Raw genomic sequence first — 25,998 nt, forward strand, 5'->3', positions numbered from 1 at the left:
CCGACCTGTAAACTAGGTCGGTGCAGTGACTGAGGTTCTTCTGGGAGCATTGAATTATTCAGCCTAGACCGCTGAGCTCCGATAACACAAGCAGAACAACAGCAGCGTAGAGCTCCGTGCAAGACAGCCAGGAAGCCAAATCAGAGCTTAAGCGTAATATCTCGCACCCTGAGTTAGCCTCATTCACTTTTTTAAATCTGAGAAATATGAAAAGAAGAAATGTCATGAATGGTTGGGCATTTTTGTTACATGGGCTCAAGATGTACTCCTGTGCTTTGTAGGCCAGTTTCTTATACAATTATATAAACATCTTTATGTGTTACATATATTTTTTAACAAATGCACTGTGTTACAAGCTTTTCTTCAGATTTACAGATAAGAAAATGTCGTAAATTGAAGAAATGCTGAAATGTCAATCCCCTCCTGCTTAGCCCTGATCTAAACCCCATCGTAAGGCTTTGATCAGCATAACCTGCCATATGTCAGAGTATGCTCACTGCGTTTCTGTTATAAGCAGAGGTTGTTAACTTTTACAACCTCCTTTTGAATGACGGGGGAAGTGCATACGTCTTCACAAAAAACTGTTGAGGAAATCTCCTTTTTTTTTCCCCATCATGGTCTTTTTGCCGTGTCTGCCAGATTCAAGTGAATTAGGTGTGGATGCAGACGTGCTCATAAATCTTACAAACACTGAGGTAACGTGTTTCAGACTTGCTTACCAGGTGTAATTTGTCAAGAACTGGGTAACTATTCAAAAAAAGAGCACAAGCTGCTGCTTCAGTAGCTCCCTGCAGCCGTTAGGGTTTGTGTGTCAGTGTGGCATCACTACATCAGGCCATGGCAGAGTTGTTATCAAGACCGAGACAAGACAACACAAGGTATCTTTACTCAGAACCAATGCCACACTAACAATAGCACGCCAGTATTTTATGTTGTAACATTATGATCCTTGAGATCTGTACAATTTTACACACAAATCCTAATCTTCAACTGTCAATTCCAAGATGTATATGCTCTAGATCGCTGTTCTAGTGGTGGATCTAAATATATTTGTTCAATTACTAAACTAATTTTCACTTGTACTTGACTTGAGTATTCACATTTTAATCTTTTTCATATTCATACAGTACTACTGTACTTTTTACTCCCCCACATTTGTTTGACAACTGTACTTTGCAAATAGATATCTAAATACAAAACACCTGATGTACAATATATATAGATAGAAGTCAAATACATTACACTTGCTTTACCTTGATCAGCCACTGTAAGAATACATATTGTGGCTGTACTTTTTATGTATATAATATATATAATTTACATTCAATACTGCTATTAGTGAAACACAAAATTAAATTTCCTTGTTGCTTATAATACTTACGTTAAGAAGCATATTGCAGGATTTTTGCTCCTCTGTATTTTCATGTCATGTATTGCTACTTTTACTTCTTCCACCACTGCCTGCCAAGTGAATACAGATGTACAATAAGTCAAATTTCATGTGGCAGTGTTTAATGATAATATTGGAAAGTTTAAGTAACACAACAAAGATGCAAATTTGTACTTATGCAAAGATTCCATGACTATAAACAGCACTCCCATGTCTTCCACACACTATAAGTCAATTAGGAGACAAATCAGAGGCTCATTACCTAAAATGTCCTTTATAATCTAAAGATAGCAACATGCTAGATATCTTTATAAAAATGTATTTATTTTGACTGTATATGCCAGCTTGTCAAGGCTGTTGGAAATGTATCAGGAAAAATCATCAGGGCTTATGGATGCTGCAAATGAAAATGAGGTCAAATATTGACTTTAACTGGATGTTAATGAGGGGAAACATTTAGCCAATAATGCTGCTCTAATCACACTTGAGAAGATTCCCTCCCGGAGTCTGATCTGTGAGTAAAAGGACACTTCTGAGGGAACAGCGGATAGAGGCACTTTAAACCAGGTATTACATCAACACACCCAGAGGCTGCTCCCTGATAGTAAAGGTATATGTGGGATGTTTACAACGTCACAAAACAGTGTTGATATGGCTTTGCCGGTTTTTTGTGCCAGAGGTGATCAAGAGGCAAAATGGTGTTCCCTTGCTGAGACTCTTGTAAAAAAAACCTTTATCAACAAGGAAATGAAATGGTGCATGCGTAGATTTCTTGCCCACACACTGAGATGTTGACGTTTGTTTATATAACATTAAATATGTATGACAATCATGTTTAAATTTAGAGAAAATAAGTGGTATTAGGCATTATCAACTGACTGTTTACTAAGCCTGTCGCCCTTCCAACATTTAAACTTTTAAACAATAGGTCTTTACTTTCACACGGCAGCCTTTTATTTCTAACAGCCCCAATTTTGCCACCTGAAAGGAAGTGCTTCAGATTGTAAGTAGCTTGGTCATTGATGCTAACTCTGCGAGTTGGTTAAAAGCTGTCTCAAACAGACTTACTACCATGGCTAGTTATGGTTATTATGCTACGACTTGGCAATCATTGTTCAGGGTAGGGGTTCCGAGCGGGCACTGCACTAGTAAAATGAACCTGCATTAAGCTGTTTATGTAACATAATGTTGCATTAGCAGAAGATGAACCACAGTTTAAAGAAATATGCTGCAGACGAGTGAAGGTTTCTTTGCAGGTGGCCCTTGCAGGTTTGCAGTTGAGGTACCTCCACCTCCTCCGCTCCACACCTCTGCCACTACTCCCTCAACACCCACCCCCTACACACACAGACAACGTCCTCCTTTCCTCTTTTTACAACAGTCTGGATCTTTCCTCCTCGTCCGCCCTCTCTGCCACATTGGCTCTGGACTGTCATAGAAACAGCTTGTGATTCAAACCCCTCTCCTGTTCTTTTCAGTTACATAAATGCCACATACTGTTGGAGTCCTGAACCGTATTTTTAGACTGGCATAGACGGGCCGATAATGATGCCAGCCATCAACAGTCCCATTATGTAACACGGAGAGGGGTGTGCACATACATGCCACTTTTTTCAACTGCCCACTATACTTGTTCCCATATCTGGCAGACAGGTACAAGCATTCCCATACACACTGAGCTGTGTTCCTGTATGTCATGAAGTGCATCCACACTTGTTTCTGTAAGGGAAAGCACACTTTCTACAGCCTATAACATGCTTTGCTATCTGGCAACTGTTTCATTATTACAAATCAGTTAAAAAGAAAGATGTAGTTGCACAGAGCTACTGCAGAAGGTTTCCAACTTCAATTCTATAAGATTATTGTAATCCAAAATCATTTTAAAGGACTTGTAGATTTGAGAAGGTCTGCACAAAATCCCTCACATACATCAGGACTTTATCAATTAAATAGTGAGGTATTTAGCACAATTGTATATTCAGTGTCATCAGTGGCCTTTCAGCACCATGGACAGCATCAAACCGGAAACGGCAACTTAGCGGCATAGCGTCTTACTTGGTCATATTTTTGTTGATTTGCTTGCTTGCTATTTTAAATCTTTCAACAGTTCGATTTATAGTCTATAGCCAGTCAATATTTGGGATTTATTTTAGTTCAGTTACTAAAAGCAATTGAAAGCTTGTCGGTTGCAATTTGTTCAGGAAGTTGCTTTATTCCAACTCTATTTTTTCCTGTGTAACCAAGGGGTAACTGACTGAAAGCTGAATTGCTTAGAGCACGAATAGATAGAGACCAATCAGACTGAAGAGTCTGCCTCAGCATGGAAACATACACATAATGACAACGCTGACATGTTGATGTTTAGCAGGTATAATGTTTATCATTGTACTTTAACATTTTAGTGTGCTTTACTAATTAGCGCTAATTAGCAAAGTAATGCTGAGGCTGATTGCAATGTCATTAGTTTTGCCACACTGCTAGCTTCACTACAATCAAGTAAAAACTTCAAACACATATTTTTCTTCTTAGACTTTATTAGACTTCATGAAACTCTTCCTATCCAGCCTTAAAGGCTTGGTTATTTTTGTAACACACCATTTCAAATGGACAAAGACCCACAATGCAACCAATGAGAACACAAAGGATTTCTGAGAAACGGCTCCAGTTTTCCCTTGGTGTATTCTTTCCACATCAACATCGGAGCTAAGAACTTGACTGAGCCAACGCTTCACAGCAACTTGCTCTCATTGACGTGACATTTCTGCCAGAGGAGATATCTTGAATAGCTAGAGGTAAATAAAAATAAAAACTCCCGAAACAAAGGGGAGGTATTGTGGAGGCAAAACCAGGTTAGCACTAGCCTGGGAGCAAACCAGGATATACTTTCAGGTCAAAAGTTTACAGTGGATTCGGAAAGAAGAGGAAAAAGTTACGAAGAAATGTATATATAAATAACAGGTATAGGTAAAGTTAATCAAATGCAATTGAACTGAACATACCTGACACTTCCAATCCGACACATATGCTGGCAAACAAGCCAAGTAATGCAAGGATTGATTGCTGTGAGGTCCTCTCGAAATAAAGCTTTTACCGAGTAGGTAATTAGGGAGTGAGCAGATGCTGTTATTGAGTGCTTTGAGCGCCTGAGAGAAGCAGTAATTGTTTTCTGTTGCTGACATGGCCTTTTGACAGAAAAAGGGTCACTGCAGTAGTGACCACAGACTACATGGTCTGAGAAGACCTACCAGCACACGGTGCACAGAAGCATGGGAGAGGGAGTGGAAAGACAATATGCAAAGTAGAATCTGATACTTACACTTACATCGAAAGCATTGTTGAAGTTAAAAAGCTGTCCGACCATTATCTGTTATGAACACTGTCATCACTGCCGCATTGCATTGTGGGATATTTATGCCGGCATCGTCTCCAGTGTTTGCATACTGTAATATTTCACCCGAAATAGTATGCAATTCACCTACTATTGTTTTCAAACTAAGGTTTCAGATATACCAGAAAATCTCATGTATTGTTTTAGCGCACTAAATCGCATGTTAGTATGGAATTGCAGACGCAACCATCTCGCTTTACTTCTCAGTGGCTTTTAATGGTTACAATGAGCGTCTTTTTAGATTATTGTTGTCATGAATTAGTCCTTTTGTTTTTACCAATTCATGGTAAAAAGAAATGAACCTACTGTATAATGTTCCTCTTGCATTACTATTCAAAACAACATCAATAGAGCATATTTTGACTCGAAATATCTTGACAGTTTTGGTTCCTTTTCTTGATTACAACTACAAACCCCACACCCTAACTTATTAAACCTGGAAAGCAAAGTTGTCTTTGCAGATGCAGTGCGAGCTACCATCGTCCAGTTCACAGACCCTTCAGTCTCTTTACTGGAGGAATCAACAGAGGAGAGACTGTGCGGTTTGTGTTTCTTGAATGCTGGCTCCATCTGCTGGTTATAAGCTTAACACTCTTTTCACAATTTGCTGCTTGGGCAACGTAAACTAAATCATGAGATCACAACAAAGGTCGATGCCTCTCTCTTACAGCAAGCTGTCAATGAGAATGATACTGGGTGTGTCTTTATAATTGTGTTGACTGGGAGTATAAGGTTTGCAGGGAGCAATCAAAAAGTTTCCCGCAAACCTCCCACAGAGGCCATAAGTTCATCTCCGTGACGTACTTTCAATGTCAACACAACTGCAAAACCTTGATTTACATTTAGTAATCCAGCCGATTAAGAAGGCTAGCTCAAAGTTAAACAGGGCTGCCCCCGGTTCTTTTATTACAGTTGAACTGCATTGACTGCTGCCCTGACAACCTTATGTCACCGTGTCAGAGTTACAATGTCCCTCTGTCTCAGTTGGTGTCCTCTGTGGGAAATTTAAAATGTACAGTATATCATTTCGAAATGGTGGCATGACGTCTGTAAAGAGAGAGGACATTGGATGGAATTATTGAGGAATACAGATCCTCTTTTAAATCTTAGGGTGTTGGTCTGAGTGGAGCCTCATGATGTACTGGTAAACAGGAGACCCTCTGAAAAATGTTGCTACAGGATGTGATGAGTGTTTATGTTGGTGTTGTTCTTGACCCTGTCATGTTCATGCTGGCGGGATAAGAGGCCCAGACAGTTTTACTGGAATGCCTATCAGCAGGCAGCTGGCTTGTTAAATGCTCTCCAGAGATTTGGTTTCAGACATTACGGCAGAAATGTGTCTTTGACTACAATAAGTTTAATGTTTATTTTCAAATGGAGCAGTTGAGTCATAATAATTGAAATGTCTTACACATGCTTTGTTGCTGTTGGAAGAGAGCAAAGGGCATTTGTATACGTTGCAAAAACAGCTCACACATTGTCTGATTGCCGTCCCAGAATCATTTCAATTCACATAGTTTCGGAGGATTTGATACAAAAAGCCATACAATTTACAGAACAAGAGTTTCAAGTCGCGGCCTATGGGAGGAGGAATATTCGTGAAGTCAGAGAAGCCACAGTTATGCAGTGAGCTGGGCTGTGGCTTCCTTCTTGTGGCAGATCCTCCCCCTCGTCTGGAAGCTGTTGAGTTCTCTTCCAGATGTGGCCGCCTGATCTTTTTAACGATAGACTGGTACAGGCAGAGCATAACAGAAATAAAGGTTTGAAAAACAACAGAAACAAGACTCCAAGAGATGCAAGGGTGGAAGTACTGGGTACAAACTAAAAGTAGGACTTAAGTAGATTTTATTTGACTTTTGGAGAGGCAAGAACTGGAGTTTACATGAATACAATCATTGCCCAATCAGGAGGATGTTCCAGTTTTGCTCGGAAGCTCTTTCCCTTATAAGGCAATCTCTGAGAAAATGTAAAAGAAAAAATTGAACATTTTAGTTTGGACAGCGGTGGAGGAATGGTTTTAGAACGATATTCATATTTAAATGGTTATAATCTAATCAGGATACCACAATGGGCCTTTCATGAAAACAATAAGTAACTGCTACTGAGAGTAGTCTTCAAACGAGCTACATGTTTTCAGCGTAAGCATTCTGCTTCAGTGACAGTTAAGTGAAGGAACACTTAAATCTTTCCCCGACATCTTACACATGTTCCCTCATGCCCCCACACACACACACACTCACATTCACAGTTTGGAATATACTAGTTGTTTAAAAGCAGGTGTCTTTGACTTGGTCATCCTCCAGAGAGAACAGGTTGCACAGCTGTCTGACACACACACATGCACACACACATACACTGTGCACACAAGCAAGGAAAGAGAGAGAAAGAGGACACTTAATGAAAGATAGCAAACAACTTCTTTACTCCGGTGACTCTGGGTTCTTGTTGGACAGCTCTGGCAGGGAGATGCTCCTGCTGTGTCTTTTGTATGTGCAAGTGGATCAAACAAAAGCGTATTGAGGAATCTCTGGGAAGCCCAAGCTGTTGGAAAGGAATGCCCTCTCCTCTTGAGGCTCATTGCTCGAGTCTTAATCAGTCACCGGAGGGGCTATTGAACTGGACATGGCGGGCGGACAGGAACTCACTCAGTCCTGACCTCACTTGCCTCAATAAAATCTATTAGCTGAACACAGAGGGGCCAAAGGCTGGTCATTGCTGCTGATGTGAAACAGATAAATCAAACTAACCGCTGTTAGCCTTTTCATGGTAATACTGTCCAAATCCTTATGTGACATCTTTCTCAATCCTGGGAATGGCTGAATATTTAAATCTGAAAATGTTTAAATTCTCAGATAAATAAGAAAATATAAGCAGTAACAGAGGTTCTGAAGTAAAAGTGGAAGTTACTTTTGGCCAGTACAAGTAACGGAAACATAAAGGGTGTGCGTTTCCCTCTATAAGAAGGCGGAGTTTTCTCCCTGGGGTCCTGAGCCAAACTGGTGTTATGTAACTTATACTCTGCTCCTCATCCTGATGTGGAGTTACCAGAAGGTTTGCAGGCAGCGGGTCTGTGAACATGGAGAACATGCGTATGCAAGTCGGCGGCGGGACATTTTTCAGAAAATTGGCCTTTAGAGCTGATGTTTAGCCAAATAACTGTCTTACAGCCGTAAACCTAATTGAAAACGGACCCTAAACACTGCCAGGATCTCTGTTGGTTAATGTTCAACTCTGGAAGCTGCTGGTGCGCATGAGGAATTTGGAAATGGGACTTTGCATTTAGATTTTGAAAGCAGCCAGACGGACGGCCATGGGCAGCGGTTCAAGCCGAGGGAAGAAAGTTGCACCTGCGTGTGTCAGCGAGGTGAACGTGACCCAAACAACTGCCGGTGTCACTTACCCCAAACAGGACAGCCGTCCATTCAAGCCTCTCAAAATCCATGCGATTTTGCGCAACGCGCGCAACCGTGCGCAACCGGACTGCCACAGCGAGGGTCACGACTCTGACTTTTCCAGGGAGGACGATGACATTGATGGAGAGATGGACACCTTTCTCACAGATTGCAAGGAGCGAGGGAGATCTACCGTGAAGACAAATCATCCGAAGAAGACGGTCATCAGATCCAAAACATACGGACTGTGTCATTTCAGCCAGGAGGATGACGAGGATCTCAGCTCAGCTCCTCGGTCCCGATCCGAGGAGCCACGTGGCTCACACGGTGGATCAAGAGATGTAAACAAGAGGAGCGGGGATGCTTTGACACCCGCTTGCCCCAGCCAGTGCAGTGTAAGGACTTTTAAATTCTACTATTTTATCATTATTGTTGAATAGCACAGGATGTATCTGATCATAACAGTTTATTATAGATCATTAACAGCGTGATGATATTTGAATAACAATGAGTCTAAGATGAAAACCCATATGTTACCCTTTCTGTCCTCTCTGGTTCATGTCAGTCTTCCTCTCAGGGCTGTTTGACAAGAGGGGCTTTGTTGGAAGCTGTTCCCACATCAGAAAAACAATCGTAAGTAAGACAGCTGTAATAAATAATGGATTTCCGAGCTCAGTGGAGGAGTAAAAACCGAGCAGGGCCAGATCAAATTCACCTTAAAGGGATCGAAATACCAACCCACTATTCTCAGGGCAGATCAGATTAGTCAGACATCTGCAAGCAGGACAGAAACGAACAAAGTGCCTGTTCCTGCTTTGTTTGAGGTTTGTGTGAAAACCGGTCACTCAAAAAACAACATATTTCCATAACTTGCCTCAAACACAACTTCACTGAATATATTTCATACTGGCCCTTGATGGCCTTTTAGTGAATCATATACATTGGAAATTCATCAGTTGATTGTTTGATGTTGTTGTGGGTTGATCTATACATCTGGTGTGAAAATATCAAGTATCACTAACAATTCCTGTTTTTATTACCATGTTCTTGACATTGTGTCTCTCAACTCTCCCCAGGACTTTTGGCAGCTGCCATAGCTCCTCTCTCACCATGCCAGTCATCCTGTACGATGGATCAGAGGAAGAGCTGATGGAAACTATTGAGAAAGAATTTAGTTGACCCCCAGCTGAGAGAGCTGCAGGAAAGCTGTTGTCCTTTCCAGCTGCCCTCGTGGCATACAGCAGTTTGCGGAAGAAATAAAAAGAAAATAGAAAGGGAAGCAGGGTTTCTTTTGACAATTTCCTGTTAGGAAGGCTACATTCATAGTATTTAAGCAGGATTTCCAATTTAATCTTATTTGTGTTTCTGCACTCAATGCCTCTGCATTTACCCAAGTCTTATTTAACAACATGAAGCAATGTAATCGCAGAGTTATAACACCAACTTGAACAGGTGCCAGGAGGTTCTCTTCACAGACCAGGTCTGACAGAAGCCTCCCGGTTTGTTATCTGCAGTGGTATGGTGTCACTGTCACCCCCCACTGCAGGCCTCCCACAGAGAACACCTACTTATTTGTTACCTATTACTTGTCTGTTAATAAGTTAAGGAGAGAGCACGGATATCTCCCTGGTTTCTAAAACTGAAATAGCAGTAAACGCACATTCTTGTGGCTATATGCAAAAATAACTTTTTCCACCAGCAGTTTTCTGCATTCAGCGCAATGTATCGGGTATCGTTTTTCAGAAGTGGACACCCTGCAAAGTACTGGTACTGTTTATTTAAGGTTTCCTTCCTGGCCGCAGTTCCTGCACTTTTCCACCCTTATGAAGAAGGAATGTGTGACAACAGAGACTCTCAGTCAGGCTCAGTTTGACCAGCTGCGTTTCAGCCACAGTGAAACGTAAAGGCCTGCTGCCACTTAGTGGTGGAACACAGAAGTTGTGTGCATGAACACACACTTGACCATTGATGTGATTACTATGTGTCAACAATCTGAATTGTGTCAGTTTAACGAAAGGTAAATCCCAATTAGAAACGTAAAAGAAGAGTTTTGTAATTTTGTTTTATATTGCAAATAAAAAATGATGATTGTATGTGTGTGTTGCCTTTAGTTTACTGATACGTTATATACCTATAGTCTAATAATCCACATCAGGCAAAAACACTTCAATGTGCCATTTAATTATCACAGTCCTCACAGGTTGTAAGAGTGTTCAGCAGGCAGACTGTACAAAATAAAATCTGCATCTCTAAAATCATAAAATATAACACCATAAATATGTTTGCACAATATATTTAAAAAAATGTAAATGCTGCCACACAGTGTGATTGGAATGTTCACACTGAAGGAAGTACAGTAATAAGACATTGTATGCTATTGCGTTGTTTTTGGCAATGATAACATTCTTTGAACGACTATCTTTGCTTCTTGGTAGGCCTGTAGAAAGACATCCTCGTCTGTACTGCCGTCAGTAGTTTGGGAGGAAGGAGAGGAAGCTGATATCTGAGCGTCTCATTGTTCCTCAAATTCATTGCAATATAATCCTCGCAAATCCTGTCCGAAGAAAAAGTCCGTCATTTTCTCATTTCTATTTTGGGAAAAAGATGATGTAAGCAAAGTAAATATAACCCTTGTAAATTAAATGATTCATCTAAAGAGGTTTATCTTGATACAATACATTATATTTAAAACATGACCTTTTTAAATGCAGATATTTTAATTACCAGAACAGGAGACGCACAAGGGAATCTAATATCATTAACGATGGCTCTAACCAGTAAACCAGCAGGCACATTATGGAGCTAACGCCGAAATGTAATCCATCATTAATTAATGTTATCAATTCCAACTGTTTGACAAGTCAGTGTCTATTTCTGCTATGAAATTATTTACATTTTCTTTCTGTGGTTGTTTTATAAAATGATCTCTTTGATGTTTTCTAAATAAAGACCTTTCTTACCTGAAAAGAGGATATGGCTGCGTCTGGAAAACAAGTGCATCATTGCAGTGACCCTGAAAAGAAATGTGCAGGATTTGTAAGGGTCTATTTTGAATCTCATGCAGGTTTTCTGTGAAGTGTTATTCAGTACAGAGATACTAAAGAGCACCTGAACACATCTTTATTATAGAGCGGTTGAGAGTTACTTCACATGTCTCTCCACGTAGTTTCAGAGTTGCAACTGTGGTAGTGTGAATTTGCTGTGCTTTTCGAGATTTAGTTTGTCATGTGATGATTTCAGATCTCTTTTTCCGCTTCTAAAACGTCTCTGTGATACTTACGGTGTCAACAAGGAGGATAGAGTCACAGCTTCCACCAAACACAATGACATCAGAGTCTTTGCCTGGACTCGCAGTGTGCCACAACCTTGGACAGGGGAAACAATTTACAGCCACACTCTTTAAATCTAGCACAGAATAATAAATGAAAAACTCGTAATTTTGTGGTTGCACATCTTGTAAACATTCATAAATACCTTGGCTTATCTTTAAAAGGATGCTGAACTTCTCTCCATTTCTTTGTTTCAACATCAAGCAACCACCCATCACCTGATTGAGACAGACGTGTTATTGACAAAAAAGACAAGAACATAAATTGACCAAAGGAACAAGGAGAATAAAAGTGAAGAAAGGGGTACATTTTCTTACTCATTGGTTTGCAGTCTACACTGAGACCTCCGAACAGGAACAATCCGCCGTCTGATACAGCGGTGAACGTATGCCACGATCTACCCACTGGAGAGGTGGACACTGGGATTCTGGAAAACAGGTTTTGCACAAATGCTATCAGAAACAAACCTATCAACCTGCCCTAAAATATCAATGACAATGTTGAGATAGAAGTCTTCTGGGCACCTGTAGTTTGTCATTGATCACAACACATACGTACATTTCTGACCACGTCCATGTTTTAAAGTCTAGGCAGTGAATGTCACTCGTCCTGGTTTCCTGCATTTAAAAGAGATGAAGTTACTGATGCAGACTTTGATTTGTGTTTCTCTGCTTGCTGCTACCGATGACTTCTTGTTGATATGAACACATGAGAAGAACTGAAAAGCATGTAGAGCTCCCACCATGACTCTGCCTCCACAAACGTATCCTCTACAGCTGATTACTGCACTGGCGTGGGCGGCCCTTGGGGCTGGAGCACGGCCCTGCACACAAAAACTGTGTCTGTAATATCATGTGAGGATTTTGAAATTGTTCTCAACGCTGCTAAACTTCCCGTATCGCTTAAATCTCACATCACTACTCGCGATCTAATCATTGCATTGAGTGTAAGCACAAAACACACTGTGACTAAGTGACTCACATGGGTCTGTGGTTCACTCCAACTGGCTTTCATGGTGTCAAATACATGAACCTCGTTGTTCCATCCCCAGAGGACATCTTCCATCTGAACACACATGTTTAGCATGAAATTATCCGTATCTATATGAGGCTGTTTACGAGTAGTATTGGTCAGTTTTGTCACAAGATGCTGAAATCTATCACTCTCTGGAATGACACATTGTAGAACAAAATCTCATAAAAATGTACGAAAAAATAAACAAAAGAAAACAGAACTCCAAATAACCCATGTCACTGATATCCTGTTAAAAATATGTTCACTGCACTGTTGGGATAGCAAATGTGACAGATTTATAGTCAATCAAAAATATTACCCATGATGCTTCATCAACAATGAAGCTTCTGTTCCTGCTGTCAATATTGGTCAGCAGTTTGCGACCATATCCTCCAAAGTAGATGATCCTGGAGAACATTAATCAAAGACGATCACAATTACCATCATGCAAGTGCAGATTATGGGTTCAGTTGGTTACGCAGTGATCACAAAACAGCAACAGAGGGAAAGGAGAGGCACTGACATTTTCAAGCTCCTATATGTTTTCATTCGTGCGACGTTTTGACGTGCAAGGCATGAAAACAATCAGTATTCAACTAAAAATGAGAGGATACGGAAACCTAATTCATAGCTGCAAATGTGTGTTTTGACGGGTAATAATGAAGCAGTAGTTCATAAAGTCACAGGTACAACTTCAAACTGTTAAAATTCACATTTTCATGGCGCTTACCTTTCATTGTAAACCCAGCAAGACAGTTTGTCTCGAGGTGAAGGAGCAGAGCCGCTCTCATACACGATCTTCCGCCACATGTATTTACCATCTGTCAGGTTGACACAATAAATCTGTTTGAAGGCAAACAGTGATCACTTCTTCATGTCAACTTTGCTCAGCCTAAGATGTGACATTTGGGTGATTCATTGTGTCAGTGTACTCGCACCCTACAGGACATTTTAGACATAGCTTGCCTTGATGTAGGGCTGGGCGATATGGCCAAAATATTCTGTCAGAATAAAGGTAATTTCATATCTTCCTGACGACATATACATCACGATAAAGCATGTTTTCTGGTAATTCAATGAATAGATAATTGTGGATTACAATGTCTTAATACCTGATTTCAACACGAAAGAAATATAAATTGTCATATTGAAGTATTGCCAGCCCTACTTTGGTGTTCATGATTATTTAACCACACAATAACACGTATAATAAATGTATCGTATATGTGAAGTAATCCATAGTTAAGGTGTCGTGAACTGTGTGGAGTATCAGTCATCCGCCTCACCTGGTTGGTCTGTTCATTGTCATCACAACCTCCAAATATGTACAAGTGTCCATTCAGAGAGCAGCCGCATGTCCCCGACATAGAGGGAGGGATTTCCCCTGACATGTGAAACATTTCCCTTCAAAAGAAGTAAAAAAAGAATGTTGATAAACTACTTAAATTCACTTATGCTATGACACATTTTTACAACAAGATCATTCCAGGCAAGTCCTTATCATTTCAAACTTAAGATAATTGTGACGTGCCTGTGCAGTGTCAAAAAACGATGAAACTCCCCACAAAGAGGAAGAGAAATTCATATTACTGTGGGGGACATTTTGACATCAAACAGCCACATTTGGAATTTATTTTGTATTCTTACCATGCACCTTGTTCTAAGTCGTACACCCAGATTTCATCGTTGGGAAGGAAAACTTCCCCATCAGCAATTGACTGTAGAGGATACAACATGTATATTATCATGTATCGTGATCATATTATCATGTATCATGTATATTATGACATGAATAGGTTCGGTGGCAATATGTCTTGAGTCTGTCAATGTGCTCTAAACCATATTAGCATGCTGGTTTGCTCAGTATGTATTTTTCGTAGTGTGTGTGTGTGTGTGTGGGTGCTGCATAAACGGTGGTGAAGGAAGTAGTCAGATCCTTTACTTGAGTAAAAGTAGTAATAACACACTGTAAAAAATAGTCCATACAAAGAAAAGTTCTACATTTAAAGTGTTTGAGGAAAAGCAAACGTACTTAAGTATTATCTGCAGAATGTGCTTAAAGTATCAAAAGTAAAAATAAGTGTTATGCATACAGTCTCAGTCATTTCACAGTGTTATACTATTCTATATATTCCATTACTGGATTATTATTAATGTATTATTAATTGTGCACCAACATGTAAACAGCATATTAGCTGTAGTTTATCTGTAACCATGGATCGTGTGCTATGTTTTGCTCAAAAAAGTAAAACATAGGAGGCCTTTCTGATTTCTGTGTGGTGTTTTATGCTGCCGGGTTTGAATATATGTGACATTTATTGTTTTCATGTATTTCAGACCCGCTTCTCTTCTGGGTTGAAGGTCGGTATGTGTTTTAATATTTGTTGACATTAGCATCAGTGGTCCATTAGCTCTCCTCATGGGACTATTTTTGTCAGTCTGCCTGCTGCCCTCAGGCAGACTGACAATAAACAATGGCGTGCTTATGGAGCTCTGCCACTGCCCTGTTAACACAGAAGTAAACAGTGAGTAGGTTAAGGTGGGAGAATATGAATTGCAAAGCTAGACTTCTGTAATAAATGCTTCCTACTCTTTACCTCCTTGATTGTCATTCCTTATGCAGTGGGTGTAACACCGATATATGTAGTGCAATGAACCTGAACCTGAAGTGTACATTAGTAAAATGCTAGTATAGCGTCTATAGCCAGCAGCCTTACACTGCTTGAGTAACATGGCATTGTATCAGTACAAGCTGACACACGTAACAGCTGATTTGGCACATTTTTCTTTTTTGTGTTACTTAGTTTGGCTCACCAAGTAACCCCCCCACACATAGAGCAGGTCTTCCTCGACCACAGCCGTGTGTCCGCTCCTCTCCCGGGCCACCAGCTCCGAGCAGTGCCTCTCAAACGCGGAGTCCATGACTGCTGCTATTGATAGAAAGAACCGAGCTTTTGAGCCTTTAAAAAAATCAAATCTCTCGAAAAATGTCATCCGGTTAAGCAGTTGTACTAGTAAGAGAAGCAACAAGTGCGAGCTGAGGCAGACACCAACCAGGCTCCTCATGTTGTTGTCCTCGGTTTAGATAAACATTAGTACATGTTATGGTATATGTACATACGAGTGTTCTGGCGATTATGGAGGGCTACAGAATGGTAGGTAAACAAACGGTGTCCACATTACAGAAATTAGCCTATTTTTCCACAAAAATACTTCTAAACATACTCACGTTCGCTTTTAGTTATCGTGACGTTTTGTTCCTCATCATGTGAAAAACAGAGCAAAAAATGTCTCGCTCTGTTGTCAAAACAGATACAGAATCATTTTCAGCTTCCGGTCCTTTTTTTGCTTGTCAAAATAAAAGCTTTCTGTCAGGGTTCCTGACAAAGCTAGAGAGTAAAGGGAGTAGCGCCTGATTCTTCAGCGGAAGTGACGAAATACATGCGGAAGTGGACGTTTAGCGCCAAATCTTGAGTCCGACAGCAACAACCATGGATGTTGCTGGCAAAATAAAGACAAAAGTGTCCGTTAGCTTCAAGATGCGGGGACTTATACTACGACCGTATGTATTTTAATAATAGCTGACCGTTGATGTAATGTGTTTTGCTAAAGGTGTAACGTTACTGCCCTTCATGAAGCAATAAAGCTAACACACCTCCAAGGCAGCGAGTCTTGATAGCGGCAATAAATAAACAATATTACGTTTTGTTACAAAAAGCAGGCTGTGGTTTTGTGTAGATTTGAATGTTTTCTTAATAGTTTTGTCCTCTACTAAAGCCAGGAGGTTGACATGAAATGTCAATAAATACCTGCAGTAATTCCATTTCAGCTAGCTATAACCAAATTCAGCACTATACCTACAACTTTCATTCCCTACATACACTGAAACCTCAACTCCTTTCAATGCTTACACTTAAGGTGGCACTTCAAAACAAACAATGAAGTTAGTTTTTAAAGCGGAAAAATTAAGATTAAGTGTAAAATGTTCCCAGTGTTTTTTGAAGTAAGCACACAAATGCGTCAAAATAATAACAACATGTGCTTGTTTTCTTGTTTTGTCCTCCAGTGAGGCCAGCAGATACCTTGTGGAGGTCCTGGAGTCTGTCAATGCCTCTGAACTGGATGATGTTGTTGAAAAGGTCTTGGATGCAGTGGAAAAGCAGCCATGTGAGTAGAGCACTATAGTGCACAATCTGCTGTATGCAGCACTTAATGTGTTTCTGTGAAGCATGCTTGCAGGTTGTGACCACAATGTGTGTTTTCCAACAGTGTCCTCTACGATGATAGAGCTGTCTGTGGTGGAGAGTGCAGTTCAGGATTGCACTCAGTCTTGTGATGAAACCATGTAAGTGCAACAATTAGACACTCAATTTTGCTAGGTTGAATTATTTCATGCTAAAAGTTGTCTTAAATCTCTTCCAGCGATAATGTTTTTAACATTATTGGAGCCTTTGATGTGCCCCGATACATTTACAGCATGGAGCGGAAGAAATTTGTACCGTAAGTAAAGGGACTGTTTCTTGTTTGTGTCAAAATCAACCCCAAATGATGTCAATTAGAATTGTTTTATTGTTGTTGGTGTACACTTGCATGTACTTCAGATAAAGTTTTCATTTTGGATTTTTTAAAATCAGCATTAGTATGACGAGCCATTCGGCACCCAGTCTGTGTGGTTTGGCCAAAGACAAAGCTGAACTCTTCAGGGAGCGCTACACCATCTTACAACAGGTCAGTGACTTTCTGGTCATTGTTGAATTTCAAAGCGGGTGCTGCTGACCCACTCCATTCGCTGCTATTTACAGTACGTGTAGCTTGTCGTATTTATTCTGACATATGTTTTGCAGCGTATCCATCGGCACCAGCTATTCACCCCACCTGCAATAGGAGCTGCTGTTGAAGAGGGTCAAAACAAATTTCAGGTAACGAAACTTAAAACACACAATTGAAAACAAAACGCATCTTACTGTTTTGCTTTAGACGAACAGATTTTGATTTGTTGTTTTGTCGTTTCTAGCTCAAGACAATTGAAGCACTGCTTGGTAGCACAGATAAACTGGGAGAAGTGATTGTACTGGGGATGATCACACAACTGAAAGAGGTGAGTTAGTGAAGATCTCGGACGCTTTCCCATTTTTCACTCAATGTAATATCTAGTTTCTGAAACATTTGTTCATTTTTGTTTCAGGGTAAATTTTACCTGGAGGACCCAAGTGGAACAGTACAGCTCGAGATGTCCAAAGCAATATCCTTTCATGTGTTTGTTTGAGCGGGTCAACAAAAACTACTTTATATCAAACAATATGTTGTTGCTTTCAAAGTGGATGTGCTCCTTAATTAACTAGGTTCTCACCAGTTTCATAATGGCCTGTACACAGAATCCTGCTTTGTACTGGCAGAGGGTAAGATAACTACTAATACTACATCATAACAATAAAGTATTACTACATACAGATATTACAGTGACGGTTTTGTCCTGCAGGTTGGTACGAGGACTCTGTCTTCCACGTTAATGGCTTCGGGTTTCCACCAACGGAGTCGTCATCAGCCACAAGGTCAGTGGACTGGAAGAAAAGAGTTGCGACAAGTTGTATTGCAAGCTGAAGCAGTGAGCTGTCAGTGTAGCGATATGTGCAGTCTGACATAAGGTATTTGAGAAAGTCTTTAGCTTTTCATGGTTGAAATGACAAAGATTGAGGGAGAATCTATTTTCATATCTTTGAAGTTGTTTTACCTTGTTGATATGCAAAGAAAATGTCATTGAAGTAGCATGAAGGCTAAGAATTATTTAGTTTGTAAAGGACACAGCTTCATATGAAAGAACAGTGAGTCACTGACACTCTTTGCTTTATTGCCAGGGCATACTACGGCGATCTGAACTTCTTTGGTGGTCCATCCACCACTTCGGTGAAGGCTTCAGCCAAACTGAAGCAGCTCGAGGAGGAGAATGAAGATGCCATGTTTGTAATTGTCTCTGATGTTTGGCTGGACAGTGTTGAAGTGATGGAAAAGCTCAACATGATGTTCTCAGGTCTGGTAGTGCATCATCTGAACCTGTAAAGTCTAAACTGAATGCAATATGCGAGACACCAATCCCTTTAACCGTTGCTTTGTTTTTTCTTACAGGCTATGCTTCGATGCCTCCTACCTGTTTCATTTTGTGTGGAAACTTCTCCTCTGCCCCGTATGGAAAAACACAGATCAAATCACTCAAAGGTGACACTTCGGGGTCCTCATCACTCATAACCTACTGTAGATTTTGAGATCTGTGAGTGTAATAACGGGATAAACGGACCGCATTTCTGAATCGAATAATTTTTTCTCCTTTCAGACTCATTGAAGGTTCTTGCCGATGCTATATGTGCATACCCCAGCATTCACAGCAGGTAGGATGTGATAGAGTTACTGTCGTCTTCTCTGTTCTAGTCTTAAGGGTTCTCTGCACATTTCTTTCTCTCTGGTAGCGCTGTGAGTAAGATGAGTAAGTTCCTGTTGTGTTTAGTGCACATGAGGGCGCACATGCAGGTGACACAATGCACATCTGCGGGTGGTAGTAACGTACCAAGAAATGTTGCGATGCTCCAACAAAGGCAAAGAATTCAACAATTGTCAACAATTCTGGATTTAAAATAGATTTATGAGGAAGCAAATACATTGGACATGTTTGTGAGCAACACTGAATGTAAACATATGTTTTATTTGTTAATGGGAAAACTCCACAGGGCACCTTTAACTATTCAATGTCCATGTGTTTGACTTAAATGTGTTCACCCTGATCCTGCAGTTGTCGCTTTGTGTTTGTTCCTGGCCCTGAAGACCCTGGTCCAGGCACCATACTGCCACGGTAAACATTCACAGACAACTGCTCTTTAACATCATTGTGTCAGTTTCGTTTCATAGAGTTTGGACATATTTGGATTAACATGTTTTCCTTAGGCCGCCTTTGGCAGATCACATCACAGACGAGTTCAGACAGAGGGTGCCGTTTTCCGTGTTCACTACTAACCCATGCAGGTGAAACATAAGAGGCATTTAAAAAAGTGTCACAAAGTATTTCTTATGTAGAGTGATCAGGGTTGTGGTGTACACAAAGGTTGGTTTGTAAGCCTTTGACAAATGTGTCACTGGAATCAGGACATTTTGGCAGTATTTCTGTTCTTAGAACCTAAAAGTGACCTGATTTGTTTTTTTCTGTCAGGATCCAGTACTGCAGTCAAGAGATTGTCATTATCAGGGAAGACCTGGTCAACAAGATGTGCAGGAACTGCATCCGGTTGCCCAGTAACAATCTTGACATTCCAAACCATGTGAGTTTATGCTTCTCTGAACAAACCTTCGTACTGAGGGAAATTCCTCTCAGTATTATTAGTTGAGTTGTCAGAGGTTTTAGTTTTCTTTTTACGTAGTAATTTCAGTTTTTGGCATGAATTCAAAATACTCCTTATATGATATGAGAAATGAAAATGTCCTGAAATCCAGATAATCATCCAAATATGCTAAAAACTCTTAAAATGACACTAAAATATACAGTAATCACTTAACCTTACATTTAGTTAAGAAATAAATATTTCCATTGCATGCAACACACGTCTTTTTGAAGGCAACATTGTTTTTTATTTGAAAAATAAACGATCTTAAATAAGGAAATAATAGGTCATAAGTTCCCCTTGCATGAAAAAAAGATAGATATAAAATAAAATAAATAGTGACTGTTCTTCCTGACATTGTAATTCCTGTATTTTATACAATGCAATGTTTTTCTTAAAAACAATGTATGGACAATAATAATCCCTCTCAATTATCATTTATGACCCACTACAAGTGTGTTGTAGTGTCTATATCCAAAGAGACCCCCCCTCCCCCAACTCAACGTCACTCCTCTGCAGTCCAAATATGGTCACTTCCGCTCACTGGTTGCAAAAAAAAAAACCAAAAGCTCTCGCTCGCCTTTGAATGGAACTGACAATGCTGGATAAATATTTTAAAATCAGGCTCTATTCTTCACTCCTCTAACGTGGCAGCGAGCTAGTCCGCTTTTTCAAGTCACTTGTGACGATATTTACGATATTCCTGATAATAGAAGTTCACCACGATCATTTTATTGTGAGTGATTTTTATTGCGATCCGCAATACAATCACATATCGTCCCATCCCTACTCCTTAAAAAATTGCTGAAAAGATGTTTGTAAACTACTCGGCCTTGGTCCTAACCCTCCTCTTCTTCTTCCCAGTTTGTTAAGACCATCTTATCCCAGGGTCACTTGACTCCACTGCCTCTGTATGTCAGTCCTGTATTCTGGGCGTACGACTACTCCCTGCGAGTCTACCCAGTCCCTGATGTCATCGTGTTTGCAGACAAATACGACCCATTCAGCATTAAAAACACAGACTGCCTCTGTGTCAACCCGGTAAGAAACAGAAGCCTATGTGAGGGCTCTACCATGTTTCTTTGACAGAATATGATAAGCAATTATTTAAATTTACATCATTGTCTTGTCTCAATATGCACTCATGTTGTATTTGTCAATAATTTATTTCTACAGGGCTCATTCCCCAAAAGTGGCTTCACATTTAAGGTGTACTACCCATCCAACAGAACTGTTGAGGACAGGTGGGATGTGTGCTTGACGTTTCACTTTTCTCTCCACGTCATTCAGTACAGATACCTGTAGTTTCAACTATCATACTAATCAATTGTGTTTTTGTGTTTGCAGCAAACTTCAAGGACTCTAAAGAAAATCATGGATTAAGATGTTGTACATGGTTTATGTATAATACTGTATGCTTAAAATTGATTGATAATTAAATCGCTGTGTTTTTTTATTTTGTATGTATCTGTATCATAGATCTGTATGTATGCCTGTCATGGATAATAAAGGTTTTATTCATTATACAGAACTTTCTGATATATTTGTGCATGCACAATGATCAGCCATACTTTGAGCAATCTCAAACTGTGTAGTCTACTTTGCATCTCTTCAAAGGGAGTCTATAGTTTTAGGTTTTGAAAATTGCACTCATTAAAATACATATGTCTTTTTCCCATATTTGCAAGCAATTAACGATTGATATATGCACGGTTGTTTATCAAAGGTGGTTGAAAATCCGTTGTCAATGTCGTTTGTAGTACATTTTTGAGGGAGTCTTTATGGATGACTTGACAGTATACAACAAAACAGGTATATTTCCCCCTCTGTTACGGATGTACGGAGGCCTACTTTTATGTTGTACTCCGACCTTATCAAGATGGCGGATTGAGGACGTCGACAACTTCCGGTCGTGCCCCCCGAATGCTTGTGATGACCTCAAACAAATGGCGTAGGATACCGCTTTTGAAATTTGCAGGAAAAAAAAACATTTGAAAACACAAGGTAACAACGGGTGCGATTCAACTCTACTCTCAACTGTAACTACATGTAGGTTTAGCCTCCACACCAACGTGACGAATATAATTGTAGAGCATTTCTCACACTGTATCGTTGGAGTTCTTTGTATATTCGAGTTTACCAACGTTCTGGAGCTAACTGCGTCGACCGACGGACAGCTGATAATGTGCGCGCTTTATTGACCAGCTAAGTAGTTTAGGGAACTTTAATCAAATATTTCAGTTAGACTAAGTCTAAGACAAAAGCTAAGCTAACAACAAACATTGATTTAGTTACCTAAATAGTTAAGATCGCAAAGTAGGTCAACAGTAATTGTGCTAGCTAACGATAGCTGTCGCTAACAAAGTGACTAAAGGTGGACTTCAAAGGTGAGGATATAATGTTTGTAGAAACTTTATAACTTACACAGTTATGTGTTCATTCTCATAAACTAACAGCTGACAAGTCACTGTGATGATACTTGTATTATTTCCTCACATTTAACGTAAGTGTTTTGAAGAATGTGGGTCGTTTTCTGTTTGTTTTTCTTCGTTTTTTGTAAAGATAAGTTAGCTAGGTTAAATCAAGTAACCCTATCGGCACCAACCAAGGTGATTGTCGCTTCTTGCCCTGACAGGCGACAGTAGAGACATGGCAGAGAGACTGGCGGAGATGGAGGAAGATATCGGAGATCTGCCAGCCGGGGAGGATGGCAATGACTCAGACAGAGATGAAGATGAGAGACTGTTTGCTTGGATGGTAAATGACGATATGGATGAGGAAGAGCAGCAGCAGGAGGAGGAAGAAGAGGAGGAAGAGGTGGAGGATGAACAGCCCCTGTTGGACACCGAAGGACCTGAATCGTTTGAGTTAGATACTCCAGCTGAGCGCAGTGGTCACATAGCAGTGATTGACAGAAACATCATGTATGTTTGGGGTGGATATAAGGTAAGACATTTATTAGATACATGTCCTAAAATCGACTTTCAGTATATTTGTGGGTTTTTTTCTGCACATTTACTAAAAATACATTCTCCCTGTTACAAGAATGCTCAAAACCAAGGATTCTTTGACTTGTACCTGCCGAGAAATGAGATCTGGATTTACAACATGGAGTCTGGAGTATGGTAATACCTGTTGTGTTTAAGTTGCACCTTGATGCCATTGTCCTCAGCAAAGTAGACGAATAAAAACACCTGAATGTTCACAGGACGAAGCATGTAGCTGGAGGCAACCTGCACACATCCATGTCAGGCAGCTGTGGGGTGTGTGTTGATGGAGTTCTCTACTTATTTGGAGGTCATCACGCCAGGGGAAACACTAACAGGGTACAGTTACATGAAGCAAATGTCTTAACACCCTCACTTGTCTCATATTTATTCATAGGACCTTGAAGCAGGTTTACTGTTTGCGATTATATTTCAGAACTCCTGTATTTTGTGCTGTGCTTTGCAGATCTATCGCTTGCCCTTTAGAGCTCCCAGCCTTGTTTGGGAGGAAATGAGGGATCTTAAAGGACTTCCTCCATCCTGCAAGGACAAGCTTGGGTGCTGGGTTCAGAAAAATAGGTGAGGGAGGACTATCCGTTTTCTTCTGGATTTTGATGTTAACATTAATGTTAAACATCATGCACACTTCAGAACCAAAGACTGTATGTTCAGAACATGTTTGTTTAATACGAAATAATAAATGGACAAGAGAAGTCACCGACTGTTAATCTTGGGAGAGATATTTAAAGGGAGTTTTGTCTGATGTTGTTTCCACAGACTTATATTCTTTGGGGGCTACGGCTATGCTGCGCAAGGGCTTCATCAAGGGACTTTTGAATATGATGAATCGTCTTCACTTGTGGTCTGTAAACAAACACAGACTGACTTACATCTTTTTGTCAGTGTTTATTTCTAAACTGTGTCAGTTTAAATAAAGGTATTTCATCGCAAAGTTAGACAAAAAAAAAGCAGGAGTGTCTATTTCCTGTAAAGACATTTGATGATGTATTTTTGTTTGCTGCTGCAGTGGGACAGCCCAGGACGAGGTTGGAACAACCACATCCACGTACTGGACCTGGAGACATCTACATGGAGCCAGCCCAACACCAGGGTAAACACATGCACGACACGACCAAGTTCACCTCGCACACACTCACTGGCAAGTGAAAAATATATTTGACATGATCTATTCTCTCTCCGGGGTAGGGAAACGCCCCATCACCCAGGGCCGCTCATGCTTGCGCTACAGTTGGTAACAGAGGCTATGTGTTTGGGGGACGATACAAGGTAAGGAAATTAAAACAAATTCAAGATGTGGGTGTCTTAAACCTTGTTGTGAATTATTTTAATATGAATATTGATTAATTCCAACTGCCATCTCTTTCTCCTTTGGTCCACAGAACTACAGACTAAATGACCTGTACTACATTGACCTGGACACATGGGAGTGGCATGAAATGTAAGTGGTGGTCTTTTCTTTCATGTGGGTCCAACCACAGAATAATCTACGAAGACAAGTTATAAATCGCTTAATATCAGGTCATTAGATATCAATATCTAATGTGCCTCAGAAGTTGTACATCTTTCTTCCACCCTTTCCATTCTCTCTAATGCGTCTTCTTTGACCCTGTTGTAGGAGCGTTCCCCATCAGGGTCCTGCGGGCCGGTCTTGGCACTCCTTCAATCCTGTCTCACCAGACCACATCTTCTTATTTGGAGGATTCACCACAGACAGAGAGACACTGAGTGAGCCTGCCACTTGTTCTGGAGTAACAAATAATTCCTCGCCACCTCAAAATGATTGCTTGTCTAAGAGTTATCTGTTTTTCAGGTGATGCTTGGCTGTACTATGTGAGCAAAAATGAATGGAAGCCTTTTAAACACAGTCACACGGAGAGCCCGAGGTAATCCTCTCATCTTAATCTACAAGCAAACAAACATTAGAGCTCACATTAAGTTTTGGGTGTGTTGAGGGAACGTATTGTATTTGGACAATTCTTGACATTGTGCTGTGTGTGTTTCAGACTGTGGCACACAGCATGCTCTGGTCCTGATGGAGAGGTGTTTGTGTTTGGAGGATGTGCCAACAACCTGTTGTCTCATCACAGAGCTGTAAGTCATATCTTAATCTAACATACATTAAATGTTTTTTACTGAATTGAACTAAACTTTTTTTTTTTTATATATATATATATATATACTCGACAGGCTCACAGCAACGAGTTACTGGTTTTCAACGTTCAGCCCAAATCACTAGTTCGGTGAGTGTGAATTTATTTTACACCTGAAGCTGAGATTATTTTGTTCTCATTTTTCTTTTCTCCACTCACCAGTTTCTGCATGGAGGCCGTTCTGCAGCACAGGGAGCGTTTGTCGAGTTACTGGGACTGCTTGCCGAAACACCTCCTGCACAGCCTCAAACAGAGAATGGCGCGCGTCAACACACTGGGCTCCTAGGCTTAGAGGAAGCCGTCAATCTTGTTCAGAGGATTACAAGTATGTATGGATGTTAAGAGTTTTACTCTCGAAGCTGTTAGTCCTGTTGAAGCATTAGTTTAATGTGTGTGGACACATAAAATAATCTCTTGGCAGAAATTACACATATGTATATTAAAGCACATCCTGTAGGTATGAGCAAGAGTCAGGGAAACAGTTCTAGTCCTTTAAAACAAACAGTCACTTGTTGAAATTGTGGTTTTTAATTGGTTTTCCTCAAAAATGTATACAACTTAAAATATGAGTCTGTCTTAACACTAAACACAGTGGTGCAAGGCTGTAACAGGTTTGCTTTAATGATTGATATAAGTTACGTTTGGCATGATCTTTGATGCAGATGTTGAATAGTATAAGTTCTCTCAGACCTAAAACTAGTGCTTTGTTACGCAAGACTATCTCCTCTGCCACAAATGTTAATTTGTATTTATATAAAAATGTATTTATATATTTGTGAGGAAATGTGTGAGTTCTCTATTCTGAAAGAGGCCTTTAAAGCCTTTTTAGATTGTCATGAGTGGTTCCGGTAGCATTTAAATTTAGTTTAATCAATAACTTAAATACGTTGAGTGTATTGGATGTTGAGCCACTTTGCACTGAAATGCCTAATGTCAGTAGGGCTTTGTTTGTATTTGCCTGGT

At 40.2% G+C, this 25,998-nt stretch overlaps 3 protein-coding genes across 5 annotated transcripts; 2 read left to right on the forward strand and 1 right to left on the reverse strand.

Annotated features, from left to right (window-relative positions):
* The first annotated feature begins 7,823 nt into the window (after nucleotides 1-7,823).
* Nucleotides 7,824-10,263, forward strand: LOC306790807 (uncharacterized protein). Its single transcript, XM_079287317.1, has 3 exons — nucleotides 7,824-8,565; nucleotides 8,736-8,803; nucleotides 9,247-10,263. Exons 1-3 carry the CDS (start codon nucleotides 8,089-8,091, stop codon nucleotides 9,347-9,349), a joined length of 648 nt encoding a protein of 215 aa, XP_079143443.1. The 5' UTR covers nucleotides 7,824-8,088; the 3' UTR covers nucleotides 9,350-10,263.
* A 67-nt stretch (nucleotides 10,264-10,330) lies between these two features.
* On the reverse strand, nucleotides 10,331-15,803 carry LOC306790805 (kelch domain-containing protein 1). Of its 3 annotated transcripts, none has more exons than XM_079287313.1 (14): nucleotides 15,743-15,803; nucleotides 15,328-15,443; nucleotides 14,161-14,231; nucleotides 13,800-13,917; nucleotides 13,244-13,356; nucleotides 12,833-12,920; nucleotides 12,481-12,564; nucleotides 12,242-12,322; nucleotides 12,058-12,116; nucleotides 11,817-11,926; nucleotides 11,645-11,717; nucleotides 11,451-11,535; nucleotides 11,131-11,183; nucleotides 10,331-10,724 (listed from the first exon to the last, which is right to left on the reverse strand). In XM_079287313.1, exons 2-14 carry the CDS (start codon nucleotides 15,433-15,435, stop codon nucleotides 10,586-10,588), a joined length of 1,182 nt encoding a protein of 393 aa, XP_079143439.1. In that variant the 5' UTR covers nucleotides 15,436-15,443; nucleotides 15,743-15,803; the 3' UTR covers nucleotides 10,331-10,585. The 3 variants fall into 3 exon arrangements, with proteins under 3 accessions (XP_079143439.1, XP_079143440.1, XP_079143441.1); XM_079287314.1 differs by having other exon boundaries at nucleotides 15,328-15,440; nucleotides 15,743-15,796; XM_079287315.1 differs by lacking the exons at nucleotides 12,242-12,322; nucleotides 12,481-12,564.
* Nucleotides 15,804-15,997: 194 nt separating this feature from the next.
* Nucleotides 15,998-25,336, forward strand: LOC306790035 (DNA polymerase epsilon subunit 2-like). The gene is made up of 32 exons (XM_079286135.1): nucleotides 15,998-16,075; nucleotides 16,580-16,680; nucleotides 16,783-16,858; nucleotides 16,936-17,013; nucleotides 17,148-17,241; nucleotides 17,358-17,432; nucleotides 17,528-17,611; nucleotides 17,699-17,755; nucleotides 17,864-17,912; nucleotides 17,993-18,065; nucleotides 18,369-18,541; nucleotides 18,637-18,726; nucleotides 18,842-18,896; nucleotides 19,295-19,354; nucleotides 19,447-19,524; nucleotides 19,709-19,817; nucleotides 20,742-20,918; nucleotides 21,054-21,121; nucleotides 21,856-21,926; nucleotides 22,513-22,823; nucleotides 22,923-23,002; nucleotides 23,086-23,203; nucleotides 23,331-23,443; nucleotides 23,642-23,726; nucleotides 23,892-23,975; nucleotides 24,071-24,151; nucleotides 24,265-24,323; nucleotides 24,501-24,610; nucleotides 24,696-24,768; nucleotides 24,889-24,976; nucleotides 25,073-25,125; nucleotides 25,198-25,336. Exons 1-32 carry the CDS (start codon nucleotides 16,005-16,007, stop codon nucleotides 25,319-25,321), a joined length of 3,018 nt encoding a protein of 1,005 aa, XP_079142261.1. The 5' UTR covers nucleotides 15,998-16,004; the 3' UTR covers nucleotides 25,322-25,336.
* The last annotated feature ends 662 nt before the right edge of the window (nucleotides 25,337-25,998 follow it).

The sequence above is a fragment of the Melanostigma gelatinosum genome, assembly GCF_949748355.1.
Source record: "Melanostigma gelatinosum genome assembly, chromosome: 16".
Taxonomy (NCBI): domain Eukaryota; kingdom Metazoa; phylum Chordata; class Actinopteri; order Perciformes; family Zoarcidae; genus Melanostigma; species Melanostigma gelatinosum.

Bases quoted from the DNA above. Each gene is read 5' to 3' on its own strand.
- LOC306790807 (XM_079287317.1), top strand. From the start codon at position 8,089: ATGGGCAGCGGTTCAAGCCGAGGGAAGAAAGTTGCACCTGCGTGTGTC. The intron at 8,566-8,735 runs GTAAGGACTTTT...GGTTCATGTCAG, and splicing joins CTTGCCCCAGCCAGTGCAGT to TCTTCCTCTCAGGGCTGTTT. The intron at 8,804-9,246 runs GTAAGTAAGACA...AACTCTCCCCAG, and splicing joins CCCACATCAGAAAAACAATC to GACTTTTGGCAGCTGCCATA.
- LOC306790805 (XM_079287313.1), bottom strand. From the start codon at position 15,435: ATGGACTCCGCGTTTGAGAGGCACTGCTCGGAGCTGGTGGCCCGGGAG. The intron at 12,921-13,243 runs GTAAGCGCCATG...AATGTTCTCCAG, and splicing joins TGCTGGGTTTACAATGAAAG to GATCATCTACTTTGGAGGAT. The intron at 11,927-12,057 runs GTACGTATGTGT...CCTGTTTTCCAG, and splicing joins ACATGGACGTGGTCAGAAAT to AATCCCAGTGTCCACCTCTC.
- LOC306790035 (XM_079286135.1), top strand. From the start codon at position 16,005: ATGGATGTTGCTGGCAAAATAAAGACAAAAGTGTCCGTTAGCTTCAAG. The intron at 21,122-21,855 runs GTGGGATGTGTG...TGAAATTTGCAG, and splicing joins AACAGAACTGTTGAGGACAG to GAAAAAAAAACATTTGAAAA. The intron at 23,444-23,641 runs GTGAGGGAGGAC...TTGTTTCCACAG, and splicing joins TGCTGGGTTCAGAAAAATAG to ACTTATATTCTTTGGGGGCT.